The following is a 20,372-nucleotide window of genomic DNA, read 5'->3' on the forward strand; positions in this document are numbered from 1 at the left end:
CAATTTAATCTCCCTCTAACACTGCTGTGTAAGTAACCACATGATATAATGTCTTATAAAACACCTTTATCTCTCTGTGATTCATCTGTCATTCCGTATCTGGTTGAAGATTGCTTGACCTTTGTGAGGCGTTTGTTGGTCCTACATCTGTGGACATTTTTCAAAATTTAAGAGCAATGTACTGTAACATCACAAAAGAGATTTTATTCTTCAGAGAACGGGAAAAGAGAATAAGAACCAGAGAGGCTGAGGAAGATTACAGTACTTAGGTGGTTAGGTTTTAGTGGAGAAGAGGTAGCGGGCAATGGGGTAATGAAGAAAGTCTAATAAATTCAGGTTGGAAAGATTAGCAGAGAAGCCCTTACAGACACCTGAAGGTGAGTTTAGATGACACTGGTGCTGGGAAGGATTCAGTTTCTCCTGAGCTGAGGCAGGCAGTCCTGAAGGAGGGAGTTTAGAGAAAGGATAACAATTAGTGTGTGGAAATACCGTTGTTTTAGGTAACTGGGCACCTACTGCCAGCTCATTGCAAAATTTCTATTCTAGCAACTTGGTTTCTTTCAAGGTATCAGAATGATAAACTTTAAGAGGGGGTGGGTTAGAGGGAAGGTGTTCAGGAGGGTTGCATCAAAGGGGAGAAATCCAATCAATAAGCTGTTACTACTTCAAATCTTTCTTTACTAATTGTTTGAATTTAGAGGAAGATTATTTTCTTGTATTTGCCACAGGCCTGTTTACAATATTCTTTTAATTATATTTACAGTGTGTGTGCTTGGTTGCAGTTGTGTTTCCCAAATGCTGTTTATGAGCCTTTTTTTCAGAGCTATATGGACGTCCGTCTCGTGTGTGTGTGTGCAGAGCATCTACTTCCTTCCTCCCTTACATATACTTACTCTCAATAGAAGAATGCTAAGGATTGGAGTAATGGATTCTTTGCAGTGGACAAAGTTTTAGTTCATAATCAAACCAAACAGTCAAGTCTGATCATAGTTACCGTTTACTGGGTAAGGTGAAATAAGCTGAAAACCTGCTTTTTTGCTTACCGGAGGAAATACAGTGCAAGTATGTAAGTAGTAGTATTTGAATTTTCTATAAAGCATGCATATTTCTTTGTAGCTGTTGAAACTGCCAAGACGTAGTTTAAAAAATAAAATCTAATCGTTGAAAGTTTGAGAAAAGTTATAGATTAGTCTCATTCTAATCCACAGTTGCCTGATACAGATCTGATTTCTTCTATCAGTGAAATTCGGCTCACGTTATTTAAATACAGAAATCCACACTGTGTGATATCCTGGTCCTCCTAGCAAAACAGTCAGTCACAAAATAAGAAACCATGTTTAAAACATAGAGACGTACAGAGAAGGAGTTCAGCAATTCAGCTATCCCTCATTAACATTCAGTTGCTATTTCAGAGGAAGTCCAGATCAATGTGCATAAAATGTTACCATCTGGTACATGTAATTGCTCTGTTCTACTTCAAAAAGGAATGAGAAAATAGCTACTACAGTGCTACAGACCTATATATTGTTGGGTTTTTTAAATGAAATGTGCTCATTGCATCTAAACTAAACTTTTGCTCATTGGTAACTTGCCTATATTGCAGGACTGACACTGAGATTGGTGGCAATAATTAGCCTGAGTTGAACAGTTTATTATTAATAGATGGATCTGTTTTGCACAGAAGTTTATTTGATTTTGAGTAAAGCAACTTCATATCCCAAATATTGGACAATGATTCAGTCTTCATTAAAAATCCATAGAAAACTGAGTAGGAGCTTAACAGATCTAGAATTGTAAAGAAAATAAGTTTTTCAAACTCTTGTTCTCCTACTCTCGTCCCCTCAAAAACTGCCTTACACGTGACTCTTACAAGCTGTATTAGGTCAAAAATCTGACTAGGGTCTGCAGAGATGTAAATTAGTTCTGTCACTGATTATTAAAAGGCTTTTAAAAACTCCACTGAGAAAAATAAATTCCTTATGCTCTCGAGCCATTTGCCAATGTTTAGTGTGTGTCAGAGCTTTGATTAATAATTAAGTTTGTATTAGAAGAAAAATCCCAGATGTCATTGTTTTTCATCTTACATTTTGATGGCATAGAAGACTTAAATCAACCATGCTGCATTTCATAATTGCCAGCACAACCTGAAAAAGGAGAAATCCAGTGATATTTCTTAGTCCTGAGTATATGCGCTGAGCTACTTGGCATTCTTGCCTATTACTGAAGTCTTTCAGGGAAGATATTGAACTGTACCTTAGTATAAGAAGCATGAAACAATAGCAGAGGGAGGGAGAGGAGTGGTAAATATTTTCTAAATTCTGTGTAGTATAATCAAACAAACCCACAAAACATGCAATTACGGTTAATCATTGGTGAGTGTATGAAAACAGTCCACATCATTAATTGGAAAAACCAAAGAATGAGAGGTGACTCATTCTTATGTCTACAGAGCTGATGAGAGGTGTTACTTTGCTGACAGTAAAGGCCTGGAATTCCCAGTAAAATTAAATGGAGCCTATATTGCAATTTCACAGTCATTTTTGTTCTTAATTAGCAGTTACTTTTTTTTGATAGACAATTTGAATGCTTGTAATAGTTCCTCCTGGTGAAAATGCTTTTGTTGGAAGAAAACTTGACTGGACTATTATTATAAAAGCAATCACCACTTCGCACCCAAAAATGGGTGTTTTAAACAGTTATTTTGAAAAAAGAATTTTGTGCTTAAACATTCATTAGGCATTGCAGGTCACTTGACTAACCCTTCGCGTCTATGGTACATCAGGCCCTCATACAAGTCTTGCTTTACACCAGTATAGCTTTTTGACAGAATCAGGAGTGTAAAGTCTAGGCCCATCTGTAAGAAATGTTGGGATCCCAAAATTTGAATGGCAGGAGGGTGGGGTGGGCTGTTCCCATTGTGCCTCACAGAGAGAGAACGTGGCTCCACCTTTCTCGTTTGTGCTGTGGGTCAGTGCATTTCTACCCATGCGCTGCAGCTTCTTTGTCTTCATTTTGTGCTGGAACAACTTGTTTTGGAGACAGATCTGATATCCACGTCACTGAAGTGATCAGTTTTCAAAATGTTGCAGTTGTTCTGTTGGGGTTTTTTGCTGAATATTTTTAGGGGGTAGTATTTTGGGTTTTGCATGGAGGAGTGTTATGTTAGTTGGTAGAAATACATTTGTGGCTGTGAAGGAGTTAGACAGTAATGGAGGGGAGAAATGGAAAAATCCTAATGAAGTTTCACTTCCACGAGTATCCCTGTATTTTGTAATAAGTGAATGATGGACTTCCAAAGGCTATTTTACTCTTTTGCTCTGAGAACACACAGGTTGCCCAGGACTACATCCAGTCAGGTTTTTAATATCTCTAAGGATGTAAATGCCAAAACCTCTCCATGCAACATGTTCTAGTGTTTGACCACTCCACAGTAGAAAAAAACATTTCTTGTATTCAGATTCAATTCCCTATTCTGGAATTTTTGCTGTTGCCTTTTGTTCTGCCAGTGGATACTAGTGAAAAGAGCCTGGGCCCCTGCTCTTAAGTCCAGCCTTCAGGTATCTGTATATATTGGAATGATCACCTGAGCCTTCTCCAGGCTGACCAGTCCTAGCTCTCTCAGCATCTCATATGGCAGTCCATTAAACTAGCCCTGTGCTAGACTCTTTCCATAAAGTTCATATCTTTCTTGAACTGTGGAGCCCAGAACTGGACCCTGCACTCCAGATAGGATCTCACTAATGCTAATTAGAGCAGAAGTATCGGCTCCCTCCACCTCCTGGCAAAGCTTTTCTTATTCCAGCTCAGGAGGCTGGTGGCCACCCTTGTGGCCATCCTTGTTGTGGAGTATGGATTGAACTTGTATGAAGCTATTGCCAAGAACTTGACTTTATTGCTTGTGAGACTTTAGAAAGGGTTTGCCAGTTTTTCACAGGAAGAGAACAGTACCAAAAAATGTTCCTCTTTGGAACTCATTTTGGCTCCTGCCTTTGATGTTGGCTCAACATTTGCAGCTCTGGATAGAAAATTTAAGCATGAAGGACACGTTTGCCTGTGGACCCATGCAAAGCTAGGTTTTTTGTGTTTTTAAATGGGTGAAGCTCTTTATCCAGCAATAACCTCCATATATTGATAGAGATTCCGTGCTCAGCCTTATACCATCTCTTTTGCCTAGCCATAAAGACTCATTTCACAGTTACTAGTTTACGGCTGGTTGTGGTTTTATTTATGAAGTTACTGAAACTTGCTGTAGGTTGACTATGCAGTCATCTCTTGTTGTCCCATCTTCCTGTTGTGTAAGGTTTTCTTTCCCTGTCCCCTTAATTTTCCTCAGACGTTTGATCCACTGGCAGTGAAATGTTTCAATTTTGCTTTTCTCTCTATCTGAAAAGAATTTTGAAATCATTTGGGATATTACAAATAACAGCACGTAGTCACAGACTGTGTGTCAGAAGTAATTAAATTTCAGAGGCTTCATGGTTTTCATAAACTGAAGATTTTCTGTTTTAGCAGTTAGGTTTTCAGCAGAGTATTATGATTAAATTGCTGAGTGGTGGACAGTCCAGAACTGCTTATAAGAGGATGATAATGTTTTTTACTTCAGAGAAGATGCAAAGCAGAATTAATTTGTCCTTATACAGTGCTTTGAGATCCTAGGATAGAAGCTTTGTGTGTGCTGATGTTACTTGTAATCAGAAACAGAATGTCTTTAAATTAATAGACCTATCCAGAAATTAGTAGTATCTTGGTGAACATACTAAGACATCATAGTAAATGCTTGTGGGTATGTAAAGATGAAAATTTGCATAGCACATGATGAATTTTCTAATGCCACACAAGCTGTGGTCACTTTGCTTATGTCTCAGGCTGCTCCTGATCCCCTGTTGCCTTAACCTGGTGTCTGATCTACTGCCTCTGTGTCTCTAGTTTAAAAATCCACCCTCTAACCAGTGGGGAACGCGCAGCTAGTGCTGCTGCCTCCATGATACAAGTGTGAGAAATGTATTAATATTTAATCCAAACAATATGGAAGAAGGTACTATTAGATAGCTATGGCCATCTGTTGTGAGCAGCAGAACAAGAATTTATTTAATAACTTGGAAAGAGAAAAGGGACTGCCAATCACCTATAGATTTATTCCTTAATAAAGCTGTCACAGTCTCTTCAGAGGGAGATCCAGGTGGTGAAGGAGACACTCCAGACCATGCTTGTACAACTTCAGCCAGCCAGGGAGGCAGGAGGAGAAAAGACTGGAGACTTCTTCTGCGACAGCTGGTGTCCAGGAAAACAAGACTTGAAGGAATAATGAGAAGAAAGATCTGGTAGGATGACATTAATTCACAAAGGGCTGCTTTTAGTAACTCAATATCATTTTACCAAGCCTCAGGGATCTCTTTTCTCCCTGCATAACTAATAACTAAATCAATTACGGAGAAACAGAGCCTGGAGGTCTATCATCAGAAGTGTTCTACACAGCCTCACATGTTTTGGCACAGATTGGGAAACAGCTTTAGAGCAGAGCAGCCCCTGTAAAATGTGTAGATTACAAATTGATATATTTCAAGGGAGTCTACAAAGTTGCCTTTAATGTCAGTGAAACCTTCTTGAAGACTGTGAAAGGTATCCTCTTCCTTACTCATGGATTTTTTTTCCCCCACAATTTGAAAATGTAGCATTAAAGCTGGAACATTAGTATTTCTTGAAAAATAGCTGTAAGAATAATAAGAGCTTCTTTTTATCCTTTGGCTTTAACAGCTTTCTTACACTGAATGTATTTTCACATTCCTGCAGTAATTAAATCAACAGGATGAAATTCAAGCTAACCAAGTTCTTTCGACTGAAATTTGGATCTCATTTACTAAGTGATATTGAGTAGCGTGGAGGTAACTAACAGCTGCCTCTATAACAGTAGTTTAATTCTCTTCATTAGGTATTAATAGAAACTTGTTTTAGTACTACAGGAGTTGTAAAGCACAAAAAAATACTGTTTGTGATTTGGGTTCCTTATATTTAAATGCTGTGTGAACAAGAAGTCATTTAAGTCTCCTTGTAAAGTTTATTACTATTATTGTATCACTTTGATCTTCCTTATAAATGTAGAAGGAATGCTGTTTCTTTTTTTACAGACATGTATGTATGTATGTACATACTTAAACATGTATTTTTATAGGAAATAATTCATGTTCAACTGAAGCCAACTAATATAGATGACCTGTATTTAGACCATTGTTCAAAACAGTTAATGCCTTTAGAAATTCACCATGTACTCTCACTTGGATAACAATATACATCTGATGTCACAAAATGTCTACTTCTGCCATTTGTTGCAGAGGGAAAATTTGTTTAAAATCTGATATTGGGTTGGGTTTTTTTTTGAAAGCTAACAGATGAAGAAAATGTCTTGCAACTCAGTACTGTATTTTTATACTATTTTTCTGACATTCTTAGAATTACTTTTTTCCTACTACTTAAATTACTCATTTTATAGCTGCATTGTGAAGGTTTTTGCAAATTTTGAAGGTCATTGGGCTACTAGCCCACCAAGATTGTGTTCATTTTCTCTGTGTGTTTTAATACTAGTTGAAACTTCTACCTCAATATTAAGTACATATAGAGGGAGGATAAAAAAAAGTTTCCAGGCAGCTGAGATGCAACAGGATTATAATTGCATCCAGGCATATATGGTTGTTGAATCAGGGGAGCAGATCTCAGGTCTCTGTAGTCATCAGATCCTCAGGGTGGAATTGCAGCCCTTTTATTCAGGTCATGATTGACTTTTCTCATTGTATGTGGGCCAGCAACCATGTTGTGGTAAGGACTCATGGATCTCCACCTTGCATGGGCTCTGCTACTTGGTTCTCATCCACAGTCTTAAATGGAGATCTCTTGCTGCTCTACCACTGCTCTGTTTGACAAGTTTCTTTCTCCACATTTTTCTGGACAGTCCCTGTTTGATACCTACCTTCTGTAGTAGATTTGACACTTTCTGAAACTCCCTCAGACAGAGGCATTGACTTATGACAACACCTGGCCAGCCTGCCAAGTGCAGCCAGCACCCTGTCGCACTGGTGTTCAGCCCACGCATGGGACCAGCTGCCCTGGGAAACCCTGGCTGGGCACATATAGCCAGGCTGCCTGGGGATGGCTGCTAGCCCGAAAACACTTATTGGAAACCCCCATGAGTTCAGGTAAGCAGAAAGGAAAGCACACTGACAAGACAGATCTCTCTTACGTGTGTTTCCTTAAGGCCAGTAGAAGCTGCCCATGAGTCAAAGCCACTGAGGGCCTGGGTATTGAGTTTCTAGTAATGAATATTTATCTAGGATGATGAGGACACCCCAGAGATGACGGCCAATACTCTAACATTTCATGAACTGCTCTCCTACACACAGAGGGATGTGTGGAGTTTTGCCCTTTGCATACAGAGTACGTAGTGCCTGGTAAATGGTTGGTGGGCATTGTGTGTGTCTTAGACATGATGAGCCGCAGCTGAAGCATGAAGTATGCTTCCTTGCAGCAGCAAAAGCTCAACAACAGGGGTAGTAACCAGCCATCCCAGGGGCAAAACAACAGTATCCTCATTCCCACTAGCAAGGTTTCTTGAAGACATTCAGATACGATTAATAAACCTGTGTGGATTTTGTGTCTCACAGCTTCATAGCACTGATGCATTTAATAAAAACTCAGCTTATGCGACCACTCTAATAAGACACTGAACTATGGAGGAGAAGGAAAACTGAATCAGTCATCATTCATGTCATATTTGTATCTGTTAACATTTATTTTATACATAAAGTGGACTACTAGTACTTAAATTTATTATTCCATTAACTTCTCTGCTTGTTGTGGGGAGTTAGAGCCAGTAATCATTCCTTTTCTCAGACATGCTGAATAATAAACATAATAAAAAAAAGTATACTATGCAATCTATCAACTGCCTTTTATCTGTGGATAGAAAGCTTTCAAATAAAGAGAAGTATGTTTTTAACTAAGCCAGTGTCTGATTGCATTCTGTGCAGTGTACAGCATTTTCACTGATGAGATGGACAGCGAGATTGACTGCACCCTCAGCAAGTTTGCAGATGACACCGACTTGAGTGGTGCAGTTGTGACACCAGAAGGACCAGATGTTAGTTAGAGGGGCCTAGACAAGCTGGAGAAGTGGGCCTGCGTGAACCTTATGAGGTTCAACAAGGCTAAGTGCAAGGTCCTACACCTGGGTTGGGCCAATCCACAGTCTTAATACAGGATGGGAGTTGACATGATTTGAGAGCAGTCCTGCAGACAAGGACTTGAGGGTGCTGACTGATGAGAAGCTTGACATGAGTCAGTGATTTGCACTCCCAGCCCAGAAGGCCAACAATATCCTGGACTGCATCAAACGAAGCATGGCCAGCAGGTTGAGAGAGGTGATTCTGCCCCTCTACTTCACTCTTGTGAGACCTCATCTGGAGTGCTATGTGCAGTTCTGGAATCCCCAACATAAGAAGGATACGGAACTGTTGGAACAGGAACAGGTCCAGAAGAGGGCAACGAGGATGATCAGAAGGCTGGAGCACCTCTGCTATGAGGACAGGCTGAGAGAGTTGGGGTTGTTCAGCCTGAAGAACAGAAGGCTTAGAGGAGACCTTATAGCGACCTTCCAGTACCTGAGGGGGGCCTACAGGAAAGCTGGAGAGGGACTGTTTACAAAGGCTTGTAGTGATAGGACAGAGGGGAATGTCTTTAAATTGCAAGGGGGAGATTTAGATTAGACATTAGGAAGAAATTCTTCATGATGAGTTTTTTTGATGGGTTTTTTTTCAGTGTGAAAGAGAAAGAAATATCATGCAGCAAGTGATATGCATAGGTAAAACTGGCAATTGAGTCCTGGCTTGGCTCAGCCAGTCTTGCTGTGTGACTGAATCTTGACTTCCTCCCTCAGTTCCTCACCTATGGGAGGAAAGCCCTTCCCTTACCCATGAGGAAAGGTCGTGGGAAGGGATGTATGGCACTACAGCAGATATACCAATATCTGATGTCGGAGTCAGGCTTTTATATGCCGTCATTGCCCTCATGAAATAATAGGTGGAAGAGTGACTGGGGTGTCCCAAGAACAAGTTTCACACGTACTTGCTAGGACTTTGTAAGCTTTAGGTGGACTGCCTTCCACCAGCTGCAAACATGAGTCCCATCAGAAATAAGCCCTTTTTCTTCCTGTATTCTGCTTAAGACCCCACATCTCAAAGGTTTGAGGAGTACATAGAGAAGCATATAGGTTTTGTGTACAGAAACATCTACAAAAACAACGGAGAGCTGCAAGACAAGGAAGATGCTCACCTTGAGCAGTCCATTGAATGTGCTTTGGAGGAGTAGTTGGTTGTGTTTAACACATATTCACAGTGTACAAACATATCCTCAAGGGACCAAAGAAGAGAGATCCTTTCTAGAACACTGGTGAAAACAGTGCAACAATGGGTCCCAGATAGGCAGTAGTGCTAGAGAGTGCTCCAGGGTAAGATTAGAATAATCCTGATGTATCCTCTTAGCTTGCTATCCTATTAAAAAAAAAGTGAGACTGGGGCCAAGAGATTTCTTTAGGCTCAGATTAACATATGCTACAAAAAAGCTCTAAAATATTAGGCTCACGTGGATGTTTCTCTGCACTGTTGAGAGAGGATTCTTTCTGAACTTGAAAAGCAGCCAAGCCAGCAGCCACAGTAAAGCATTTCTCTAAAATTTCTAATGAAGGTTTTAATATAAGGCTTGGGAAAAGAGCATCTGGGATTGGATGAGTGAGGAAATGTCTGACTTCTTCACATGCATGGTGTTCAGTCACTCTTTGTTTTATTGTCTGAAGAACAGCCTTAGGAAAATGGGTGTTGGGGCGTTGTCAAAGACGCACACAAAGTCAATACATCACTAGGCTATTTGTTCTTATAATCGCCTGCAAAGATGAACAAATAGTTTGTAACAATAAGCAGCTTTACAGGAATACCAAGTGGAGAAACAGAATATTAAAATAAACAGAGTTACAGCTAGGAGACACATGATAGATCTTATTGGAGAAATGGAAAATTAAGAAACCTTTCCGCAGTGAAAACACAATTTACGAGAGGAAGAAAATAAGCTCTTAAATATACTACTTTTCTGACAATGAGACTGTGGAACACCAAAGGAAGCCCCACCCCGAGGTAATCTTCCCTAGTAGGCTCAAGATCGCGAGTGTATCGGCGCACTCACAAAACCCAAAGCTTTGCACCCGCTCTCAGGCTTCCCTGTAGAAGCAGCCCCATGCAAGACTGGATCAGGAGCCCAGAGCCAGACACAGTTCTGTATATAGGAGCTTCTCTGGGATTGTGCGGGAATCAGTGTCATAGGGATTGGGTTAGAGATACCAGGGCAAAACTGTTCCACTCCCTGGGGGGTGGGAGGGGCAACATTGATACATCCATCTTACTCTAGCTGTGCTCTTCCAGAAACTTTTTTTTTTAATCCCATTTCCCATTGTACTTTTTTCCTTTCCTATTATTTTTACCTTGAAGTGTATTTTCAGAATGTTCCTTGTGCATCTTCCCTGAAATTTAAAAAGATCAGGACTGTTTAATTTCTTCTGGTTCAAATATGGAACAGTCAAGCAATGAAATATATTTGTTCTTAGCTATTGTCTGATAAGCTTGGATCACAGCGTACTCCTCTACTTCCAATAACATGAGTTCCTGGAGCAGCAAGTGACTGGTTGACCAGGCTATTTCCGCAAATTAGATGGGCAATGTTGAAGAGGAGAAGCATGGCATTACCCTCTGCCCATGGCACTGACAAGGCTTTATGCATGTTGCCAACTCTGCTGGAACCACAAAGCAAAAGCAGACAAGATTTCAGGAAAAGAGGTACCAGAATGGATGGAGATTAGGAGAAACTAACTTCCTTACAACAGAAGACCAGCAGAGCTTATTACAAATAACTTAGTCAACTAAAAACCAAAAGGTGACCCACTTATGTCTTATTGGAAAGACTTCCAATGCCTACTGGCTGTTTTGTCTAGCAGAATCCTCCACAACAGAAAAATAAGTCATTTCTAGCAGGGAGAATAATTGACTATTGGAGCAAGAAACTACCTCTCAAAGTTAAAGCAAGGTTGGGATATTTTTTTCCCCCATAAATTGTGAAGAAAGCCCTCCTGCATGCCAGATGTAATGCACTTGATTCAAAAAACACCACAATGCAGCTTCATACAGCCTACGTAATACATATGGCACTGAGGAACAGTCACAGTTCTTTACCTTAAATACAGGCATTTCATGGCTTAAAATAAAAAAATCCAATAAAAAGGCACAGAACGAAGAAATTATTTCATGAAGTATTGTTCAGCTGCAGAGGTGGAGTTGGAGGACAGGGAAGCTGGGTGTCTGCAAGCTGGAAAAGTCTATTTACCTACTCTCTGATCTTGCCCTTAGCTGAAAAGGGCAAGTGAAACCAAACGTTAAGGAAGGGCTTATTGTAAATCTTTTCTGGGATGCCAAGATTGAAGCTATTACAAAATGGTTCAGAGCCTGACTAGGTAGGAGCCTAGGGTTTCAAGCCAAATTTCCTCCCTCCCAAGGCAGTTACTTTAAAAGGGGCTGGGGTCACATTTCACAGTTCAGCACCAGGAAGAATGGGTGATGCTGGTATCAGAGCTAGTGGCTGGACAGCTGAGGCCTAAGAGGCATCACAACCATTTGCATCACTACACAGTATCTTCCACAAGAGAGGAAAACCCAAAAAAACCCAACCAACACCATAGCCATCAGGCACCACTTGTCTTGGTTCATGGTGCTGGTGTTTGATCAGCTGATTGCTGCTCGTTTTTATTAAATAAGAAGGAAAAGGTGAAAAGAGCAACCTGCCTCTCACAGTCACACGTGATTTGTCATTGCTAATTTACTATAATGAGCTGTAGCAAGTGAAGCCAATCTCTCTCCATTAATCTTGACAGGAAACATTTCTTCTTTGTCTTCCCATCAGGTGCCCCAAATTCTTTGAATGAATATGTGCTACAGCTGCACCAAACCCCTGAGTCTTGGCAAAACTTCTCCCTAGCATCCTGAACAAAAGGCATCAACACACAGCAGCTCTTCCAGCACAGTACCACTCCCTGGTTATGTCATGGGAACAACAAAGCATCACCAGCTTTATTTCCTTCTTACTACTCTGTGTGTTTTTTATTATCCTGAATCGGAAATGTAATATTGATTTATTCTGTTTAAATGTCAATGCTTAATAATCCTATTAAAATAAAGATGATCTTCTGTAGTGGGAAAAAAAATAAGCACCAATGTTGTTTCCTGAAAGATAAATAAATCATCAGGCCTGATTAATGTCTCCTTTTCTGCAGCTGTAGTCCTCACGCTTTAGAAAGTTCTTCCCAGAAGATATATTGAGGTCAGGGGAACAATCACTCCGGGATTTCTTTATTCACTTTCCCTATAAATTGGTAACAGATCCTGCTTATCTTTTGTGAAAGATACTGGTAATCTTTAAGTTTTGCCTCTGAAACTGTCAATGGATTGTTTATTATGGGAGGTGGTGTTTATCTCTAGGAGTTGAATCAGTATTAGAAAATAACACCAACTCCTGTGTACAAAGGGTCCTCTAGAGATACCTAAGTAAAGTCAGTTATCTCAGAAGCTCCCAGGGTGCTTATCCTTCCCTCCTGTCAGCCCGCCCCTAGGATAAAAGCTGCAGCAGACACACATGCTCCACATTCATCCCTTTAACACATGGTATATGTGTGTCCTAAACAGTGCAGAGATTTGAAAGAAAGGTGAAAAATTTTAAATTCAAGGATTTTTTTTCCCCATTGCAAGTGGGGAATGCTTTCATTTCAGCTCACCTCTTTGATCTCCCTGCACAGCACTCTGCCTTTGCTGTGGGCTGAGCACCTCAGCTCCAAGATGCAGGTGGTTGTAGCTCTGCACTCTGCACATGTGCATGGGTATGCACGTGCCTCCTCACACACATGCTTGCTCCAGGGGAATAAAGAGAGCCCAGATGCTTCACCTTGACTCCTTTGGCTTGAAGCCTGATGCTTAGGGGAGGCAGGCATGCCTGTCAGGAATTAAAGATTCCTGGAGGTCAGCTCAGAGAAAGCTGTTTTCAGTAGTCTCGCGTGTATCTGCCTCTTCAGAGGTTGAGGCTAGCCAGGCACAGAGCAGACCTGTTTGCCTCCAACCACTTGCTCAAGGTATCTACAAATCTTCTTGCTATAACTTCAAAAACACAGGCAAAACACCACCAGTTAGGAGAACAGTTTGATTTTGAAAATGCCTACAGTGCTTCAAGGAGGCTTGAGAGAAAAGTGTCACAATCATCTATATTTAGGCAGGGATTTGTGTAACTCCTAGGCTGATGAAGAAGAATGAAGCCCACAAGACATCCTCCATGAAACATGTGCTCTAGGAAAAGACAGATTCTGTGTGACTACACAAACCGCAAAATTCAGCAGCCGTTAGAAGTCAAGTATTCTGATGACTTGGTGACAAGATATCAATCATACACTCTTGTAAGCCTCTCACACTGTGTCACTGAATGAAGCTTAATTCTCATCCAGAGCAAAAAAGTTGCCACAGCAGGACTACCAAGTACAAAGCCAAACGCCAGTACTTCAACTCCCATCCATTGGCCAAGAGGTCACAGTGCCAGAATAATCTCACCAAGAGGTGGAACAACTTCCCTCACAGCTTGTGTGGAACAACAACATTGCTCTGAAGCAGATTTCAAGCTTGAAGGGACCTGAACTGAGTTTTCTCAGGCATCACTTACATGGGCAAGCCCAGTAGGCATGCCCACTTCCCATAGGCTCAGTCACTCCCTGAGAGCCTGATGCTGATTTTCAGCTGCTCTTTCTGCCTCTGGAGAACCTTCAGAGTTTCTCCTCACAGATATTCAGCCTATCTAGCAGGGGACATGGTATAAGAGTTTATATAAATGGCTATTGAGGGGAAAGCTTTGTCTACACCTCAATACATACTTTCCCACCCAACCCCTTTTCCAGGTTAAGCATCTAGTCTTGAAGAAAAACCCAACACCCTCCCAAGCCTGGCAGGCAATCTGACAGCTTTCAAACATAGGTAAGAGGCAAAGAAAAAGCCCAGAAAGCAAATTGCACTACTTTGTTCAGTCTCAGACCTGACAAGTGTTCCCTGCCACTTTTAATCACAAGTCAAAGTAATCCTTTAACAGGTTTTGCTGGAGGGAACATTACAGTGTGCAGGATCACAAAGAGTTCTCCAAGGAGAGTCACAAAGTGATAGCAGGAGTAAAACTGAGGCAAGAGGCATGGCACTAACATGTATCCCAAATTCTGTTCTTTAAATGTTAGGGAAACCTGAAATTAGACAGATACACACAGAGGATGCTTCTAATGGCAGCCAGTAAGAGCGTTTAATTTCTGTTGCATCTTTACAAGCAGCACTGACCCAAACATAAGATTTAAGTAGAAGGAACAATTTACTGCTCTGTTTGAAGTAACAGCTGAGCTGCTTAAGGAAATCTTAAGTGACAAGAAGATAAAGAGCTCTGACATCCACAACTGCATACCTTCAGCACGTGAAATTTGCTTGGACTTCTTGTGTGTCCCTTCCCTTTGGAAGTGGTAGAAGACAGTCCTCTTGGTTCATATCTTTCTCACTCATAAAATAATAGGGGTGATGACACTTGTCCCTGAAACTTTGCACCAGCAGGCAGGCATTGTAGAAGTAAAGTACAAGCCTGGATCCTCCAGCTCAGAGACAGATGAGAAGCTTTCAGAAGGCAACAGGAACTTGCTGTTCTTGCAATAAACAGAAAGCAGAGTCAGGCCATAAACTGCAGAATTTCTACAAATTACACACAAATCTGACACTTTTCATCCTCTGAGGCAGGAGATGCAAGGCAAGTCCCTTCAAAGGGCATAATTTAGCATAGCTTATTTCATGAGTCCCTCTGTGTAAGGGCTTGTAAAACCTCAGTGCCCATCATGCACTTCAAAGCCATCATTGGATTTGTTAAGTAAAATTATTACCTTACTTAGATTTTTTTTCACCTCTCATCCCAAAAAAATACTGTGAATGTTTTCTCTCCAGCTGAAACAAAGTTCCTTCTGTAAAGGGCACAGGAGCCATTCTGCACAACCATTTTAAAAAGGAAAAGGAAAGACATAACCCTCATTTTTAGCAACAATAAGAAAACAAAATGTAAGTCAGCAATTCTAAAGATTATTTGAGAAGAACAAAATATTTATTTTTCTAAGCTAGGATCTGTCTTTAGTCATCCCTCTAAGTACTGACAGCCACAAAGGGATACAGACCTATTTTCTCAGCAGCCCTAGCACAGAATCATTTGGGTTGGAAGAGACCTATAAGATCACCAAGTCCAACCATTAGCGTAGCACTGCCAACTCCACCACTAAACTACGTCTCTAAGTGCAACATCTACACATCTTAAATATTTCCAGGGATGGCAACTCCACCAGTTCCCTGGGCAGCCTGTTCCAGTGCTTGACAACCCTTTCAGTGAAGTAATACTTCCTAATATCCAATTTAAACTTCCCCTGGCATAACTTGAGGGTATTTTTCTTGTCTTATCTCTTGCTTCTGGGGGAAAGGGATCAAAATCCACCTCACCACAACTTCCTTTCAGATAGTTTTAGAGAGTGATAAGGTCTCCCCTCAGCTTCCTTTTCTCCAGACTAAACAGCTCCAGTTCCCTCAGCTGTTCCTCATAAGGCTTGTACTCCAGACCCTTCACCAGCTTCATTGCCCCTCTTTGGACAGGACCTGTTCCAGCACCTCAATGTCTTTCTTGTAGTGAGGGGCCCAAAACTGAAGACACTATTTGAGATGTGGTCTCGCCAGTACCAAATATAGGGGAATGATTAATTCCCTAGTCCTACTAGCCACATTATTTCTGGTACAAGCCAGGATGTCATCAACCTGGGCACGCTGCTGGTTCATATTCTGCTGGCTATCAGCCAATACCCCCAGGTTCTTCTCTACCAGGCAGCTTTCTAGCCACTCCTCCCCAAGTCTGTAGCATTGCACAGCATTGTTGTGGCCCAAATGTAGGACCCAACACTTCGCCTTGCTGAACCTAATACAATTGACCTCAAAATAGAGGTGGTTACATATTCACATGTAATGCCTGCCCACACTGGTCCACAGCAGGAGTCACTAGCATCACTACATAAACAGCAAGACAGTGCAGAAGGTGGCATATGCTCCATTCCTTGCATTATGAAAAAAAAAAAAAAGAACAAAACCCAACTTTTGTGGTGGACAGAGGAGTAAGGTAAGGAGTTCAACCACCATCTCCTCACACACCAGCAGTTAGCAGCAATATTACTCATGTTGTGGTTCTTGTGCCAGGGAAGCTGCATACAGCAGCTGGGCACACACTGGATGGCTATATCGACTGCTGCACTGCAGCTGCCCTGTTTCCATGGCTCCATAATGCTGAAGAGCTGTTGTGCACAAGGTAGCAGCATGCTCTGTGTCAGGAGAGACAAGGGGACATGGCAGGACCAAGAGAAAGGCCTTTTCTGACTCAGAAATCACTCCACTGTTGCATCCCAGACATCTTATTGAGCTAGATCACACTAACACATCAGATGTGTTTTATATGAGGGCTCTGGCACATCTCTGTGTCAAGTGAGGCTTAACCAGTTTTAAAGTAGCTCTGTGAGAGTAGCAGAGCCTATGAGCCTGTTTTGACTCAGCCATATCACAGGTTGTGGTGCCAAATAGTCTGCAGGCAAGGTGTAACAGATCTATTGAGCCAAACTGACCCAGGGAGCAGGATGCACATCCCCAGGAGTACCGGCATAACAGAATTTCACATGTCATTTTGAACCACAGATATCAGTTTACTCTGTAAATGGTACCAAGTTTTAAATATCAAAAGCTCTGTGTGAACATGGTATTTCTCCTCGCCTTGCCCCCATTCCCTACCCGCAAGGCCATATTACCCTCCTCTCAATTTCTAGCTTTCAGACTTCTTGATGAAGTTTCAGTACTTCTCTTAACTCTCTGGGCAGTAGTCGATAGTGCCAGTTCCTTAATATCACCTTATCTTCTGCCTGGTGGAATACATCAGGTGACTGAAAGGGATGGAACGTTTTATTTTGGGAAGGTGCTTTTATGTGTGAGGATATAGAATATTTTACTACCTTTGTAGCAAGCCAGGACCAACATATTGGTATCCACTCTAATACCTATCAGCCCACATACACCAAGTTAGGAAATCTGGCTGTTGGGGGGCGATTAAACACTAGGCAGGTCCAGCCCTGGTCCTGTTAAACCAAGGAAGGTATGGTTGTTTTTCTGCACACTTGTTCTGGATGTCTGATGTGTGAGCCAGTGTGGGTATAGCTGTCTCTCCCCACTTTCTGTACCCATCACCAGTGGTATTGTATCCCAATACCGGTTAAATGAATGGTAATCCACAACAGCTAGTACCTGGGCCAAAGACTGTCCATGCTCTGGATCAGCTGCTGACAAAGGACCTTTGGGGAGCCTGGGAAAGGTACTGAGGGGCCTTCCACATTTCCAGAGGAACACATGAAGCTTGCTGAGAAGAAATCCCATTATTAACCACTATGAAGATATCTTCATCTCATAGTAGATGGCAGCATCACATAATGAAGCACTTTTTAAAAGTGTTTTATGTGCTGGAAAGCCGTCACATCAGGTTAGCAGTTCACAAGCACACTGAACTGTGTATCAGAAATTCATTTACTGGTGTTCCAACTTCAGTAATGGCACTTGTGAGACCTGCTGCTCCACCATGACTATATTCCCATTTTCCAGCCCCCAGTAGCTGGAAGGTGCATTTTATGTGTTACCTCCCCCAACATGGATTCCCACAAACATGGAGCTTTTCAGAAAGACTCCACAGGGTGGGCTACTCCACAGCACAACTCATCTGCCTTGACTGGTTTTTTACATCTTTAAAAAAACACATTTAATAAATCTAAAGCCCAACAAATTATGGTTGCAGAACACATAGGAATGTCACGTCCACAGGCTGGCTTCAGTCTACATTAGTAATGTAAACCCTGTAACACAAAATATAGCCCAGTCAAGTATGGAGCTGATGTTATCTCACTACTGTTCCCTAGTTAAGTATGAATTGTTCAAATAGTACAGGTGTTAGACGTTCACATCACAAACCCCTCCAGCATCCTCAGTTTCAGGGGGTATGGAGGATGTTTGACAGCTTAGTTCAGATACTTTAACCTATACTCTGATCCCTTGAGGTTGATGATTTTTAAATTTATCTTTCTGTCCCATATAGTAATGTGCAAAGTGTTCCAATTTGGCCACAGCCTTCTTTGAGTACGGGTTGCAAGTGAAATATTTAAGTAGTCACATTCCTCAATAGGCCCTGTAGTTTTTAAAGGCTTGGATAAGCATATGAAAAAGTGTTCCCTCTGTCATCCCAGCAGAGACATTAGCAAATTATGTCAGATAAAACATCGTTAAAAGGGTGCTGTCAGGGATATCCGAGCAGGGATATTGCCAGACATTAAGAGGGAGAGCTAGGATTTAAATGGTGAAATGCCAGCAAGCAGCCTAAGCTGAGCCATCCCCTGTGGGGACTGAGACCCTGAAATTATAGCATTAAGCCAGAGAGTGAGAAACATTAGAAGTCAAATAGATGAAGCTGGAGTAAGTTTATTCTCAAAGGTGAGCAAAAAAATTGTGATCTGTGATTTTAAGATCGCTTGCATTTGCTTCACTAACACCACAGTAAGAAAATACTAACATACAAGTTAATTCCTGAATTATGTATGAACAAATCCCTGATTATGCTGTCCCTTAAGGCAAGTTGAAAGGGTGGCAAGGTTTTCCTGCCTCCGACACTCCTAAAAAGACAGAGAAAAATTGTCACTATGAACCAGAACCCAAACTGCTGAGGGGCAGCAGCATTGTTCTAGAAGGATCCTACTAGGGTTAGGAAGAAAAGCCACAAGGCATGTAGCAGCACATCACAAAACAATGCCTGATAATTCTGTGTTTCTCTGGCCCAACATGGCCAGGTCCCATGGGTTATAAACTCATGGATTAGTATAATCCATACAAATGTAATTACAGATCTTTATGGCTCTTAGCAAGCTCTGCATTCTGGCCATGTGCAGAACTACAAGTACTTCTCTAATCTAATTTTCTGATTATTTTTTCCTCCAAAAGCACATTACCAAGTCCTCCATTATCCAGACTGAAGTTTGATGCTTTTGATCTGTTGGGATTGAAGACTCTATGCTGCTCAGAACAGAAACTTATTATTCTTATCTCTTCCTCCAGCATCCCATTTAGTCTCCAAGGCCACAAGGAAACATTGATGGCAGTTGTCAGGCAATAAGTAACACCAATCTGTAACACCAATCAGATTTTAACTACAGGTCTGACACAGACTTAGCTGAGAGTATCATGGTGTCTATGCTAAGCACCATATATACTTGGCATGACCTGGACATTGGGACTGCTAATCTAACACAAGTGGTTATAGCTGGCTCACGCCAGCAGGCTGTACAAGACAGAAGGACTGTCTCTTTGCCCTGCCATCTCATTTCAAATATCTTGTGCAAGGGCTAGCTCAGGGCAATGCAAACGTAAGAGCATGGCCACAGGAGAACCAGCATGCCCCTCCTCTTCTGCAGTCAGAGAGGAGAGGAGGTTTTGCTGGAAGGCACCATCATTTAAAGTACCTTCCAGTGGCCAGATCAAGACTGGTACAAGCATGTGCTACACCTGACTCTGGTCCTGCATACATCAGGTTTAGCTAGCTAGAGCTCCTGTGGGCTAACCCATACAGCTAACCCAGGATCCTCCTTTTAGGACCCGCAACTTTCTCCTAGAGCAAGCACTTGGGACTGTCATCCTTGTATTTTCTCCATCAAACCCATTTTGTGACCCTTCACTTGAGCCCTGGCCTGAAATTTGGGTATTCGCAGTGCTGGAGAGGAAGATGAGACCACAGCATGCTCTGTCGTGCCACTGAAGGAGGAAGCATGCTGATCAAATTGGCAGCTCACCCCAGCTCCAGTGCCTGCTTTGGGAAGACAAAGGAGAAAGGCAAGCTCCAAGGGCAATTGAGCATCTCTCTTCCCCCATTGGCTCTGCAGGAAGCCTGTGGAGGCCACTCAGGTAAAAAGCTACCGTCACTGTTTCACCCCAGAGGCTGCTTCAGGAACAGGCAATTAAAGAACAGCAGTCGGGGAAAGTTTCCAGCCTGTCACCCATATCAATCTCCCAGACCTCTGTGTGTGTGTCTGTGTGTGTTTTAAATGCTGGTGAGGGATGCCCCAGGTATCAATGAGCAGACAGGGAGCTAGGTTAGCCAACATGCTCCATCCCCACACTGAGGAGACACCT

The 20,372-nt window shown here is 41.8% G+C and overlaps 1 protein-coding gene across 2 annotated transcripts in view; it reads left to right on the forward strand.

Moving 5' to 3' along the window:
* The window catches only part of DISC1 (DISC1 scaffold protein), a 201,885-nt gene extending 189,805 nt beyond the window's left edge, over positions 1-12,080 (forward strand). The window contains exons 14-15 of one of the 2 annotated variants that reach the window (XM_069852290.1): positions 5,150-5,321; positions 11,986-12,080. In XM_069852290.1, the coding sequence (XP_069708391.1) occupies positions 5,150-5,305 (156 nt within the window). In that variant the 3' untranslated portion in view covers positions 5,306-5,321; positions 11,986-12,080. Of the gene's footprint in view, positions 1-5,149; positions 7,969-11,985 lie in introns of those variants that run through there. The other variant, XM_069852289.1, reaches the window with a different exon arrangement.
* Positions 12,081-20,372: the final 8,292 nt, after the last annotated feature.

The sequence above is a fragment of the Phaenicophaeus curvirostris genome, chromosome 2 (assembly GCF_032191515.1).
Source record: "Phaenicophaeus curvirostris isolate KB17595 chromosome 2, BPBGC_Pcur_1.0, whole genome shotgun sequence".
Lineage (NCBI taxonomy): Eukaryota > Metazoa > Chordata > Aves > Cuculiformes > Cuculidae > Phaenicophaeus > Phaenicophaeus curvirostris.